General features: G+C 43.6%; 1 protein-coding gene across 5 annotated transcripts in view; it reads right to left on the reverse strand.

The window, feature by feature from the left end:
* fgd4a (FYVE, RhoGEF and PH domain containing 4a) overlaps nt 1–15220 on the reverse strand; it is a 72928-nt gene that overhangs the window by 19770 nt on the left and 37938 nt on the right. For all 5 annotated transcript variants that reach the window (XM_072695907.1, XM_072695909.1, XM_072695912.1 and 2 more), the window contains 2 exons: nt 3874–4005; nt 2098–2254 (listed from right to left, as the gene is read on the reverse strand). In XM_072695907.1, coding sequence (XP_072552008.1) covers nt 2098–2254; nt 3874–4005 — 289 coding nt within the window. The remainder of the gene's footprint in view (nt 1–2097; nt 2255–3873; nt 4006–15220) is intronic.

A 15220-nucleotide genomic window follows, 5' to 3' on the forward strand; every position in this document is an offset into this window, starting at 1 on the left:
TTAATAATCTTAATAATAATTCATAATAAGCTCAACAGTCTGACCTAAAAACTATATTTAAAGAATGTCCATGCACTACAGATAGTCACATCATCTGGAAATATGACAAAAGCAGCTAGCTTTCAGCAAAAGAAGGAGAAAACTCTTGACATAGCAGGTGAAGTAACGCTCGGGGAAGGCAGGATGAAGGAAATAACATCTCAAAAAGGAACGATGGCATAAATCAGACTGTAAATCAGACGTCCACCAGCAGTGTGCAGAAGAACCTCGGCCACACTGTCAGCGAGAGAAAAAGCTGTGCATGAAACAGAGGCAAAGAGTTTGCAACTAACAGAATCCTACCTGTGTTTAGCCTTCATCATCTAAAGCTTTAACAGTTTCGAGCTTCAGTGTCATCTTCTACAAACACTGCGGCTCGTCTGCCAAGTCGAAACCTCTGTCTTTCTCAACCCCCCTCTTGAGAAACATCGCGAGTGGGAGTCACCCAACTTCTCCTTCTTGATAAAGTCTTCCTGTACACGCACTAAAAGCTAATGTTTCTTTTTACACCCCCCCCCCTTATCCTCATCTTCATTACATAATTTAGCTTCAGCTTCAGTTTGTAGTTCTTCCGATATGATGAGGAGGCTTTTCAAGAGTGCAGTTTCCATGGTTAAATGGAAAGTGGTGAGTAGAGTAAAAACAGAGGGCCGATAATAATAATAGCTGCTGATGAACGTCCACATCAGACGTAGTGGAGTCAGACTTGTGACTGATTGCCAAAGTCACAGCAATCTCAACTTTAACAGTCTATGACTATAACAGACCAGCCTTCTCACAATTAATATCTTCACATTGCTGACTAATAATGTCACAAATGCAGTGGCATGCTAGTTTGGGCATCTCAAAATACAATATATGGACAAAAGCATTGGGACACTTGTTCATTTATCGTTTCTTCTGAAATCAAGGGTCACTAAACAAAACAAGCTGATCCTGCTTTTGTTGAAGTAACTGTCTCTACTGTCCAGGGAAGAAGGCTTTCTGCTAGATTTTGGAGATTTTTAGACATTGGATGATCACCACCCCACCTCACCATCCCCAACTCCCAGACTCATTCCAAAAGTACTGGATGGAGCACCATCATCATCAGAGAACACAGTTCTTCCACTGCTCCACAGGTCAGTGCTGGGGGGCTTTATACTCGTCTAGCCCACGTCTGGCATTATGCATGGTTCATGTCATCTGCTCCAGAGAGTCATTCATTAGAAGCTGTGTCCGCAAACATTTGGACATATAGTGTATCTGTTACTGTGAATAGTTAAGTGAGTATGACATGTCAAAGATGACACATTTCTGTAATATTTTAAGCAATGTTACTTTTTAGCTACATCTTTTTAGACTTTTCAAGGCAAAAGTTTGGGCACCTTGCATGTTCAGTACACATGTGTTAGTAACACCGCCTCTAGGCAAGTATCACAGATGTGACGGTCATGGAAAATAGCTTGCTGTCATCTCCTGAGATTGTTCATTGCGGATTTTGAGGTGTGGTTAGGATGATAATGCTGCTATAGAAGCGTCCTCACCTTCCAGCACTTTTTTTTACAGACGGTGAGATGTTTGCTTCCAGAATTTGCTGGAATTTAATTGATCCCTGCTTGCAGTAAAATATTCCTTGTGCCAGTGGCTACAACACAAGCCCAAAGCATGATCCACCCTTGGCTTTTATTATGCACGGAGGGAAAGGCTACCTGAAAATGCTTTGCTGTCTTCTTATAACCTTCTTCTGCATTGTAGGCAATAATTATCTAAATTTCAGAGTGTTCGGCAGCTGCTTGATTGGTGAAGAGTCACAGTATTCATCCAGCTTTGAAATTTGCATCACCTGGCTTTTCCTAATGATGATTGTAGACAAGCCATAGCCCAAACAGGTTAGTTAAGGCCTAATACTTTGGTAAAGGTTATCTAATAGCTCAAATCTCCAAACTAGGTGCCAGGTCAGGTTACCAGGGGTACCCCACTATATATCAGCATACTGTACAGGAGCAGGCACCACAAATGCCATGAAGAACGTGATTCACAATCTCACTGATTATTTTCAGAGTGGCACATGCATACCTGTTCTCCTCAAAGCGGCTGATGAGGTCGGACACTCGACCCTTTCCGCCTCCCCCTCCTCCTCCCTCCTCCATCCTGGAGCTGAAGGGTGCGGCCTTGCCTAGCGGCTTGCAGAGCTCTGTCACCGGACTCTGGAGGTGCACTGGTTTAGGAGGCACTGCAGGACAGGCAAGAGAAAGAACATCACATAGTGAGGCTGCATGATTTTGGCATTTATTTGGCAATGAGGATATTACAGTCAATCAGGCTTCAATATGACAATGGCCCTTCTTACTTTACCAACCTAAAAATGAACTCATTGACATTTTCAGTTGCAGAACTGCAGTGCCTGCAATGCTGCATTAGGTGGCAGTAGTGTTTTACTGCAGCAAGGTGGCCGGTACTGGAGAAGGGTGAGTGAGGGCATATGCAGTCTAAGCTGTCATTTTCCAGCAGCTGTGGAAGCATCACAAACAATATCTCTCACTGTCAATAACCTGCTAAAGCTGACTTCTTTCAATGCAGTTCTATTCAATGGTCTTGACTACAGGGAACAACCCAGCTCTAATTCGCCCCCATCCAGCGTATTTAAAGCTCAGTATTTCACTACTGAGCTTGAGAGCTAAAAAAAGAAGTGATGATTTCTTTATCTCGTATCTCTTGAGGAGCAGAGAGCTCTGTAGTCCTCACATTTTACTGAACACCTTGATTCAAGGACACTTGCTCACTCTGCTGAGTGGGACACTCTGTGGTCTGTTTTGCAGTCAAGCCACAGTGACATTGCTAAATAAGTATCCTTTTAATCGGCCTGGCCTCGTTCCCTCCTCAAGGACCTTTATGATTGTGTTAATCGCCTGTTAGTGGGCCTTATTTAGGAGGTTGGGCTGTCAAATGCTGGTGTGTCTCAAGGAACAATATTACTTGCTTTTCATTGGAGAAACGTTTTCATCACACCTCATAGTTACACCATTAGAACATCACGAGGCAGGGTCTCCAAGAGACCTCTGAAGGTGTCCTGTGATATCTGCAGATCCTACGCCTGAGACGCCTCACCGGTTGTCTTTCCTTGAAGCACTTTTGGTTACAACTGACCACAGGAACTCCCCAGTTGTCTAGTCATCAGAGTTGGACTCGTGAGTCTCTCCCATTCTTACACTTGGCCATTCTTCCTGCCTCCAACACGTCACCTTCAAGAACTGCCTCTTCACGTCTTTTATAAATGCCACTACACTACATGTCCAAATGTTCGTGGACACCCCTTCTGATGAATGCATTCAGCTACTTAAAGTTGCAGCCATTGCTGACACATACGTACAAATGCACACAAACTCAACTTGTCTAATCATACTTGTATGATGATGAAGTATCGCCAATAAAATAGCACTCTATGGAGCGGATAAACACAAACCTATTGGCACCATGCTGCCTAATGCCAGGCGTGGGCTAGAGGGGTATAAAGCCCCAGAGCATTGATCTGTGGAGCAGTGGAGCTGTGTTCTCTGTTGAGGATGGGGTGTGCTAATGATCATCCAACATCCTGACCTCACTAATGCTTTTGTCACTGAAATCAATCAAGTCCTTACAGCAAATGCTCTTCCAAAATCTAGTAGAAAGCCTTCCCTGGACAGTAGAGAGTTACGTGGTATATTGTGTACCACTGATGGGAGCATAAGTTCTTTACCAGCTTTTGGCTTCTATCTCTTCATTCGCATTGCTGACCACAATGTGACATGGGATGTAGGTAGTTGTGTGAGATGTGGCTTGTGTTGAGGAGATAAACTCTGTGTGGGTTTTAACCTTGTGGTTTAAGATGCTGAGGGAGGCGGCGGCCCGAGCCTCTTCCATTTACTCCACTAGAGCTCTTGTCGCTGCCTCTGCATCCCCGACTTAGTTTCTGACTGCGGCGTTCTCCAGGGCTGCTGCCAGGATCTGAAAGGACGAGAGAGAGAGAGAAAGGTTGAGCTGAAGGTCTTTCACACTCAATAGGGGGAGCTGTAATGAGGAATATTTGAGAATAGCACAGAGAGGAATGCAGAATGTCTTATGATTGCTAGGTGAAGGTATTTGAAGAAAACAGGAAGATCAGTGAAGCCTGAAGTGGAAAAAAACAGCTGTATTACACTTCAGTAACTGATTAAAGACAGGATGTACACAACCTGAGATTCTTCACAAACACAAGTTCAAGTCAAGTTCATAGTATTACTGATGTAGCTCAGAATCACAAATCTCTGACAACCTTAAGCTCAGATGATCTAGCACCTATGCTTAGCTCTTGGCCTGCTCTCCACTCACAGATTACACCCAGTCTTGGACTAAATAGCACATAAAGGTCAGGGGATATCATTGTAATCTAGAACTATAGACTTCACCTGCTTATTAAACCTATCTTCTGTGTTAATGCTCAAAGCTTAACTACAACTCAAACTGCTATAAAAAGTCTACCATCAAGAACACGCGTCCACTGTTCACCAGGTCCTTCGACATTCCTCAGCGATTACTGTCAGTGACTGTTTTATTCCGCGAGCATGGCGTGAGCATATTCTTCCCATCTGTATGCATGACTGTGGAAGTGAAAAGTATGAGGTTTAACTGACAGGAAAATAACCCTGAAACCAGCTATGACTCAGAAGCAAGCTTCACGTTAGCCACTGTGTTCCTCTCTGGAAATAAGGTATCTTAGCTAGTTATCTGCCTAAGCAAGATGCAGCACCTGTGGAAATGTTATGGCTTCATTAGATACATGGAGTTACTGAATCCCTAAGTAACACCTGATTTTTCCTGTTTTTTCCCAATTTGGTACTGAAATTTGGTACTAGAGCCATCCCCCTAATGCTCCAGACACTAGGAGGACAAGGACTTACCACATCTCCTCCAATACAAGCAAAGTCAGCCACTGTCACAACCCTTTTTTCATCGTCAGACAGCCAACGCGCTCTGAGGAAAGCGTCTGGGCCCCCATCTTCACCACAACAGCTAAAAGTCGCCTGTGCTGACCATCTACCCAACCGAGAGTGCCATCTACCCAACCGGACAGAGCAGCAGCTCTCTTAGCCGCTGATGGCAAAGTAGCATGGCTCGGGACTTGCAACCTCCCCGGCCCATAATGCCAGAGTATTACACTGCTGAGCCAGTGAGGCCACTCGGAGCCCAGACACCTGAGGTTTATTAGACAGTTATCAATCCTAATGAAGAACCTACTGTGAATTAATTGGTAACCATTTGTTTGAGCATATTTTGCTCAAGAGGGCTCTCAGTGGGTTCTATTTTGGGGCATATGGGGCTAATGTTAAACATGACAATAATAAATAGAGGGTCTAAATAGAGGGTCTAATGGGTTAAGTTATAGTTCATGAAACTGTCTCCCCTGGTCTTGTGCCCTCCTCCTCTTCTTCCCTCCATGACCCTGAGAAAACCTCAGACCTCTTCAGGAAAAACACCACCATGGTGGGAGAAAGTTCCATCTCTCACGGTTCAGGAGTAATGTCCCATGAGTTTAATGGACTAAAGGAATGTAAACAGAGTCCTAATCTCAGACAAGCGAGAGGAAAATAGCAGATCATCAGAAGCTATTTTTACTGCCGTGGTTTCACTGCAGGATGAGAACGGCAAGAATAAGAATACAAAAAGAGACTACAGACGTCCCACGCTTCACTGCTAAAACAGGGTTGGGGTTTATCCGTCATAGACAATAACTGGCCCTATTCCAAATAGGATGGGACGCTCTGGAGCAGCCACACATGAGAGCATCGAGGAGAAGGTTAAAAAGCTCGCTAACACTGGACTGGGCTGAGGAACACATCTCGTGGCGTCTCGTCTAATCCCGTGCAGCACCATTTAATACCTTTGGGATGCGCTGATGTGCTATTTGTGATCTAAAAATAATCATCTCACCTCTGCACCTGACCTCACTAATCCTGTTGCGGTTGAACGCAGTCAAATCCTTATCACAATGTTCCACCGTCTGGTGTAAAACCTTCCTAGAAGAGCAGAAGCTGTTACTGCAGCAAAGAGATGGCAACGTCCTTAGTAATGCCCAGTATTTAAAAACAAACCCCAAAATGCAGCTCACTGCTGCAGGCTGGAATAATGTCCATTAATGAGGCCTAGAGCAATGGTTCCCAGCCCTGGTCCTGGAGGACCTCTTGCCCTGCACAAATTAGTGGTTTCCTGCTCTAACACACTGCCTTCAACTCAGAAAATGCTTGTTAATTAATTGATTAGCTGGATCTGGTGTACCTAGAGAATGCCATCAGCTCTATCAGCTCTAATCGCTGATACCTGATTCATCAAAGTAGGCACGATTTGGCATCTCCAACAAAAGTGACCACAATTGGACCACCACTGATTGGAGTTTTCCTTATTTGGGTGGTGGAGCATTCTCAACATGCTAGTGGCATGGTATTGGATGTGGAGCTTGTGACACTTGTGATACTTATTTGCTATTAGTATCAGCCTCTGCAATCCAATGAAGTCTCAAGCTTTGCAACTGACAGTGCACAGTGAGTGTCTGGCATGCACAGCAGGAGTAATAACACAATGGACCCCGCCGCTATGTCCTTCACCATACACTCCTCTGCCTCACAGCCTTATGGAAATGAAGAGTCTGCGGCCTGTTAAAGCGAAGCATGTGCACAGGAAGTGATTACCCAGCACAAAGAGGACATTCTCTGGTATTTTTCTATTGCACATCTCACCCCCAACAGCCTGCAGGCCTTTTTATGTCTGACCATGAAAGATGCTGCTGTGTCTGCTGTCAACACACTGGGGGTGTAGGGGTAGGGGGCCTGTGGCGGGTGAGTGACAGCTTCATGAGTGATTGGCTGTCTCAGCTTATAGCTGGCTTTGTGTATTACCCACTAGTGATCCAGCCCCACTATAAACAGTATTATATTAATATGCAATGACTACGACCTAGCCTGAGCTTATTACAATATAGAGCCCAGTGCTGTGGATATGATTCACATACACTAAAGCTGTGCAGACAACATTATGGGCAATATCTTTCTCAGTAAAAGAGGACAGACCTTATGTTTTAGGTCATAACCTCTCAAGTATGTCCCCCTAAAAAATCCCTTTATTCACACCAGGGCTTTCTTCTACTGTGTATCACTGAGCAGGTCAGATAGAACTATAGGTCATACCTTACAGATCCGCTTACAAGAAATACTGGTCACAGCAGAACAGCATCACCAGGAGAGCAATGTTGTCTGGGGCAGGGGAAGGGTTGAGGGCCTTGATCAAGGGTACAACCAAGAATACTTAGTCCTGGGATCCCAAAGCTCGACCCTCAAACCAGGCTGCCAGTCATGCCAGCCCGGTAAAAATATGGAGACAGCTGGACTTATAGCTGGATAGATGTTTGTAAAACGTCTGTGAATAATGTCTGTTGTATAAAGCGCCATTAAAAATAACACCTCATTGGAATTCATTTAATCAGAGCAAAAAGCTGTGCGCCATGCCGAGCCAAGCGAGTGAAAGGTCTACTCGGAAATGCTCTTGGCTCTAATTTTCAGAAAGCAACACAGTACTTCCTCCAGTATACTTCCTCATTCATCTCAGCATTTCAGCATGTGTAAAACCCCGTGCTCAAAAACCGAGACAGGCGGATGTGATAATTTGAGAGATTTGGTGTCTGTGTGTATGACAGACAGAGAGAGAGAGAGAGAGAGAGAGAGAGAGAGAGAGAGTGACCAGTGCAAAAGCCCACTCAGGTGAGTCGGGAGGCTAAGCTTTAGGGCATGGCTCTGCTTCAGGCCTGCTACCAGGTTTCCATAGCAACCTGCTCCCACCTTTCATCAGCCCTTGAAGGCGAAGATGATATAGGAGATGCTCCACACAATAGCAAAAAGATACAGGCAGTTTCATTTTGTCTGCACTGGGGGTCTATTCCCTATTGCAACTTTCAGTATTTACATGCACTTCTCCTCTGGACTGCTGCTTCTGATTGGCTGTGGAATCGCAACTGAAACAGAAATGTCAGTGCAATAATATTGGGCCTAATTCACCAATATGTTCCTAAGAACTTCATTTAATTTGTTCTTGAGAAAAGTCCGAAACAGAAAGTCTATGTCAGACTGATGATGTGCTTTTATTTTAACCCATTTTCTCCCCCATTTGGACCACCAATTACCCAGCCCATACATATCACCCCCATCACATGCAATGATCCTGACACTGGGAGGGTAAAGACGTGCACAGCCAGCTAGCACCTCTTTTTCTGAGCTGCCACAGATACAACATCACGGGGCAGCGAAGCGCTCTGATGCATTAGATAGCAGACACCAGTTCTGGCCAGGGGGAGATCTACCCACCCTGGAGGGAGCAAGGCCAACTGTGGTCTCTCAGGGCCCTATTTGCCAATGGCTAGTAGCATTACCAGGATTTGAACCAGTGATCCCCTGGACATAGTGACAGGGCAGGACCACTCGGGCTGTGCTTATAAATGGCAGAGTTGTTCACAGCTCTGCTCTTATAATGATGGATCCTAATGTCCTTGTACAATGGGACTGGCTCCTACCACAAAGCAGAAGCCACCTGAACTCCAGGTCAACTCCTCTGAGATCCCCTCTAAGATGGGGAAGTCACTGTTTAGGTGATGCTCTTGCCTGTTTAGGTGAGTTCTTCTGTAATTCCACAGACATAAAAGTTTTGTCCAAATGCTTCTCCAGAAATACGCTATATGTACAAAAGTATTGGGACACCTGCTCATTCATTGTTTCTTCTAAAATTAAGGGTAATTAAAATGATTAAGCCTGCTCTTGATTGAGTAACTGTCTCTACTGTCCACTGAAGAAGGCTTTCTACTAGATTTTGGAGCATTGCTGTGAGGAACTCCCCAACTCATCTCAAAAGTATTGGATGGAGCACCAGCCACCTTTCCAGAGAGCACAGTTCCACTGCTCCACAGCTCAATGCTCTCTACAGCCCATGTATTGGGCCAATGGTTTCATATTTACCTTCTTCAGAGAGTCCTAGACAAGCTGGGACTAGACAAGTTGTGTGTTTAACCATTTGCCCATCTGTGTCAGTAACAGGTGCAACTTAATGAAGCTGAATTAATTCATTAGAAGGGGTGTCCACAAACATTTGGACACATTGGACACTGCACAGTGCAGGTACTACCAAATTTCAGGAACATTTTAGGCCTAAAATGTATCAGCATCTGCATGAACATCAACATGCGTGATAAACATCTGACACTGGATCACCTCACAATTCCCTTATTGGTACATCCACAGTTATACAGATATTTACATTTCCAGCATGGCTCACACTCTTATCCAGAGTGGCTTACACTTGAATCATGTTACATACATAGTTCAGGAGATGTCATGCTGGGGAACTGACCCTAGTCTGCCCAATAGTAAGCAGAGACACACTTATACTGGGAAGGAAACTGGATTTTAGAACCAGCTATGAGGAAACCTCAAAGCTACTCTGCTGGTTTTACCAGGATGCATGCTTCACCAGAGCAGCGGAGGTAAAGTAGACGACTAAAGTCTGCGAGACAGATGTCAACACCCTCTTTCATCTCTCTGTAGGAGGAAATGACCACAAGAGTCAAGGGGAGGCCTGGATGTCAGATGAGGTTAACAAAACCCCGCTTGTAAGAAACAGTGACTCTTTACGGCAGGGGTAAAGGGGACAGCAGTGACACTGATCAATAGTGGTGTGAAATGAGATTTTAAAAATGCAGTGAGGCTCAGCTAAGCTATTTAAAGCGTGGGCTGTCTCCTACATTTTGATAGACAATCAAGAGGTGGATCATCTAGATACTATCTGTCGAAATGTAATACCAGGTGTGGGCTAGAGGAGTTTAACCCCCCTCCCAGCATTGAGCTGTGGAGCAGTGGAACTGTGCTCTCTAGATGCTCTAATGCTGCTCCATCCAATATGTTTGGAAGGGCATGAGTTGAGGAGTTAAGGATGAGGTGCTGTGGTGATAACCCAACATCCTGACCTAGCGCTGTCGCTTGTCGTGGAATGCATTCAAATCCTCACAATGTTTCTCCAAAATCTAGTGGAAAGCCTTTTTCCCTGGACAGTAGAGGCAGTTACTCCAGCCACTCCTTTTTAAAGCCATTGAATTTAAAAGAAAAACAGCAGGTGTCCCAATACTTTTGTCCCTATAGTGCAGCTGCACTGCCCGTTAAAACACAAAGATAGAAACTCTTCACACACTGGATTTAGGTTTACATTTTTTTTATCTCAGAAATGATGAAGAATGATGGCCTATTTTTACTCGAACACTATCCAGCTTCCCAACCGAGGATAAAGAAGCTCACATGCACTTCTAATGGTAAAAAAACAAAAACAAGCAAATCTCAATTTAATCCATTAGAGGAGATCATCTGTATTCCCAGTCTTCTAACTTTCACTCATTTCATTCTGAATAAAACCTTCTTAAATTACTAAAGAACCAAACCTAAGTGAGGCAAGTTTACTGTTTATTGTAACCCCTTAAAAAGATGATGTCCCGCCAGAGGGCTTGGAGTGTTATTACTATATATCTCCTATTACCAGAGAACAGCCCCACCACCAAGTCCCTGTAGTTACTGAGTAATACACCTGAGTGTGTGAGAAGCCTGGGAGTGTTTAAGGGCTTAAAGTGAGACTAAACAAAAAAGAACAATCAGAATGAACTCACATTTAATTCAGTCGTCGTAAAGATATCCAGCTGCTCTAAGAAAAGCTGCAGTCACAACACTACCTTTCACACCATCCTCCAGTCACTCGCACATCACACAATGACTAAAATTAAACAACCAAAAAAAAGGCCTCGAGGAAATAACCCCTCCTTCTGAGAGAGCCACAATAACACACAACAGTTGAGGGTTTCAGTTGCATTCTTAACTCTACTACATCCTGGCTCTCGCGCAAGAAGACGCCTTGTATGTCCAAACGGGCAACTTCACAGAAGATGGACAAAACCTTCGTGACTTTTAGTGGTTAGTTAATGTACACAGCAAATTTGCCAGTGTTCAATTCAACACCCACAGCGTTAAGTTTAACACTCACTGTGTTGATCTGACTCCGGCACATTTGTGTGTGAATATAATATCTTATTCCAAGGCATTTCAGAGCATTTCTATGTGGTTGGTGTGGCGCAACAGAAAACACCACTACCTGCCACTGAGCTACCACACCATGTGGGAGACTGGGGTTCGATTCCCTTGCCTGGGTGACTATGCTGCGCTACACCAATAAGAGTCCTTGGGCAAGACTCCTAACACTACATTGGTCCTCCTCTGTAATACGAGTAACCTTGTAAGTCGCTCTGGATAAGAGCGTCAGCTAAATGCCATAAATGTAAATGTAAATGTTCTATTATGCCGCTCGTCACGACAGTTTGACCCTATAAATCAAAGTATGTCAAAAAGTCAAAATCTGCACATATTGATGCGCTGTGATGAAGCTGATGTTAATCATTTGCTCAGTAGATGTGAATGTGCTGTTCTCCACCTGGTACCATATTGATTTTGCCTGACAGTTCCTGAGGGAAATATGCACAAGGCAAGGCAAGGACATTGAACCATGAGGTAGAGGTTCATTAACATACAATTTATGCTAGATTTCAGATTCCACGCTAGCGCTGAGCAGTGCTGATAAAAATATATATATAAAAAAGATAAACATATTTTCCTACATCATGGTGTCGTGATATTAGATAACACTGTTTGTAAGTTTGTGTAAATAAAGTCCACTAAAAAAATGGCCTTGACAAAGTCAACCAGTTCCTCTGCAGTACTCTTACTAAACTCGGAAGGAATGCCCTACAAACCGGGTCTGTTTTGATTAAATGCCTCTTAAAAAGACACTAAAGGGAACTTTACAGTATTACGTTTGCCGTAACCAGACAGACCACATTCAGAATGAAAGTTCACTGTTTATTTTGCATTCGTTTCAGTGTTCAGTATTTCATTTATCAGAAACTGTGCTGAAACCAATGCCACACACTGCCATTACGTGTGTTTTTATTAAACTACAAATGACAAAAATATGAATTTTGAGATATTTAGGCAAACCTATTCATTGTTAACAGACTTTATCGCCTCACTCACGCTTCCTCTTCTACCACTCTGCCATTCTCTTAATTCAGTTTAGTTTTATTGTTGTTTTTATTCCTGTTTTGCTTTTTATTATTATGATCCGGTGTCGACCAGAGGAGTCTTGGTTCCTCTCAAGGTTTCTTCCTCTCGATCTGAGGGATTTTTTCCTTGCCAATGTTGCCACTGTCTTTCTCAAAATGAGCTCGGACACGGATCTCTGTAAAGCTGCTTATGCTTAATTATGGGATGTCCCTTAACGTTAATAAGAGCCATTTAAAAACAAATCAAGGATAAACACACAGGCTTCTATGAGCCCAGCAAAATGCTGCTAGCCTGTTGTTTTACCTTTGTGTTTCTCAAGCCCTCCAGTCATACTGTATGAGTGTCCAAGACAAATCAGCTGCCAGCTATGGAGCTACTGTCAGGAACTGGTAGATCTGAGTAAATATTGTTAATATAGTAAATTATAAGGGCAAGGTCCTGGGATGAAACACCAGCAAGAGGAATAAGAGGTGTGGGGTCTAGGATAGGTTAAAGGCTAAAGGATAGCCTAAAACCCAGAGAGGCCAGGCGTTCTTCTGATGTTCTTATATGTGAACTGCCTCAAAAAACACAAGAGACTCAAAGTACTATGGTGTCCAAATCAGGTCCAATGTCGAGCAAAAGCAGTTTCACTTTCACTTAAACATGGTAAACATCCTTGAATCAGGCATTCAGCTAATTAGGCTAATGTTAGCGACGTTTTAAGCTACTCATAATACAAACATAACTGTTCTCATATTTTACATATAAGTAAAGTAAGTATTTCAAGGAGGTTTGGATAATATTCAGCACTAATTTATGCTCAGAACAGCCTTGTTCTAATGGTATTTTTGAGTTGGTATTTTTGCTCTTGAGCTCCCCCTACAGTTGTGGAGTGTAATTCACTTTCACAGCACTGCTGTGTGTGAAAGAAGCTTGTGGACTAAGGCAATATGACTTGGGTTTTTCAGCGTTACAATAGTTGCTTTAAGTCACATTTATATCTGCTTAGCAAGATCTTATCACTTATCACACACGTCATGGAAACAACACTAAATAAACAAACATGTAAGACCACAGTGACTCATTAGTGAAGTACATGACGTACACTTTATGTCCGATTGTTTGTGTGGACACCCCTTCTAATGAATGCCTTCAGCTACTTTAAGTTGCACCCACAGCTGACACAGATGTGCAAATGCACACACACACAGCTTGTCTAGTAACTGTAGAGAAGAACTGCCAATAGAATAGGACTCTCTGGAGTAGATTAACGTGAACCTATTGGCACCATGCTGCCTCAAGCCAGGCGTTGGCTAGAAGAGGGGTATAAAGCCCCCCCAGCATTGAGAAGATGTGGAGAAGTGGAAGAACTGTGTTCTCTGGAGTGATGGTGCTCCATCCAACACTTTTGGGATTAGTTGGGGTGGTGACCATCCAACATTCTCACAGCAAAGCTTCAAAATCTGGTAGACAGCCTTCTTCCCTGGGCAGTAGAGACAGTTACTCCAACAAAAGCAGGATAAGCTACTTTAATACCCTTGATTTTGGAAAAAACAATGAATGAGCAGATGTCCCAATACTTTAGTCCATATAGTGTAGTTAACACAGTCTGATTTCAGTTTGGATGAGGGGCAAAAAGACAGCTTTACTTATGACAGTCTAGGACGGCCGTATTGCAGGCTCCGTTCCTCACACCATAATAAACAGGAAGATCTCAAGACAAAACCTGCTTTTCATTCTGTCTAGGGACTTGCAAAGCCAATGGTTCTACAACACACAGGAGATAAAGCCCTGCTGACGCCACGCTGTGGGGACTTGCATCAAACGGCAACAAATCCCGAGGGCATTTAATCAAAGCAATCCAAGAAAAAAGAAAACCTAAAAAAAGAAAGCACAGCAAACACGGCCAGACACAAAAGTGTTCTCTTGCTAGAATGCTGGCACAGACACACAAGAGCACCTTCCATACAGAGGTCCTTAAACTGTTTACCGAATTCCAGGCGCTCTTTCTGCAGATCTTATTTGCTGTAATCTGATTTTAGTGTAGGATGGAAACAGACGAAGCTTCAGTTGGTTTCTTTTTTGGATCTTTTTCTTTTTTTGTGTCCATATATCTCAATTTCTCACATCTCTGTCTCATCTGACCATAAAATATCCCTCCAGAAAGCGTTTCCTTGGTCCGTGTGGTCAGCTGCAAAATTCTGTCAAACCTAAAGATGAGGATTTTGAAGCAGGGGCCTCTTTCTTGGACAGCAGACTCTAACACCATGGTGATACAAGACTCTCTTGACTGTAGACAGTAGGGATGTCCCAATTAGATCCAATGGATCAGAATCAGGGTTAATCCAGGCATATTTTAAAGTATCGGGAATTGGCTAATTTATTCCCAACCCCACCCACAAGACTCTCCCCCACTTAGAGTTCCATTAAAATGTATACAACAATGACAAAAGTATTGGGACACCAGATTCATATTTCCTTCCGAAATCAAGGGAATGTGTTGGAGTAACAGTCTCTACTGTCTGGGAAAGGTTTGCTAAATCTGACTGCATTCAGACACAAGAGCGGTAGTGAAGTCAGGATGTTGGATGATCACCACCCCACCTCTCCAAATGCCCAACTCTTCAAATCATCCTGAAAGTACTGGATGGAGCACCAACCGTCATTCCAGAGAACACAGTTCCACTGCTCCATTGCTCAATGCTTGATACCTCTCTAGCCCAAACCTCCATAGAGGCATATTGTATTGGGAGCGCTCCTCTACAGGGGCTAGAATTGCTTTTGCAATGGGTGTGCATTCATTAGAAGGGGTGTCCACAAACATTCGGACATATGGTATATCTACTTACTATGCTGATAAATAAAAAGTACACTATTTCCAGCTCTCAGTTTGAGTGATTCGTGATCTGCCATTGCTACGGTATCCATAACAAGGACACTGGACAGACCCTGTTTTACCCATCCTGCCTATGAGGCAACACTCCAAACATGTGGCTACTATTTGTTCCCATTCAAAAGGCCAGATGGAGTGTGTTGCTCAAGACATCACTGCAGTAACAAGACTACACAAT

The sequence above is a fragment of the Salminus brasiliensis genome, chromosome 13 (genome assembly GCF_030463535.1).
Source record: "Salminus brasiliensis chromosome 13, fSalBra1.hap2, whole genome shotgun sequence".
Taxonomy (NCBI): domain Eukaryota; kingdom Metazoa; phylum Chordata; class Actinopteri; order Characiformes; family Bryconidae; genus Salminus; species Salminus brasiliensis.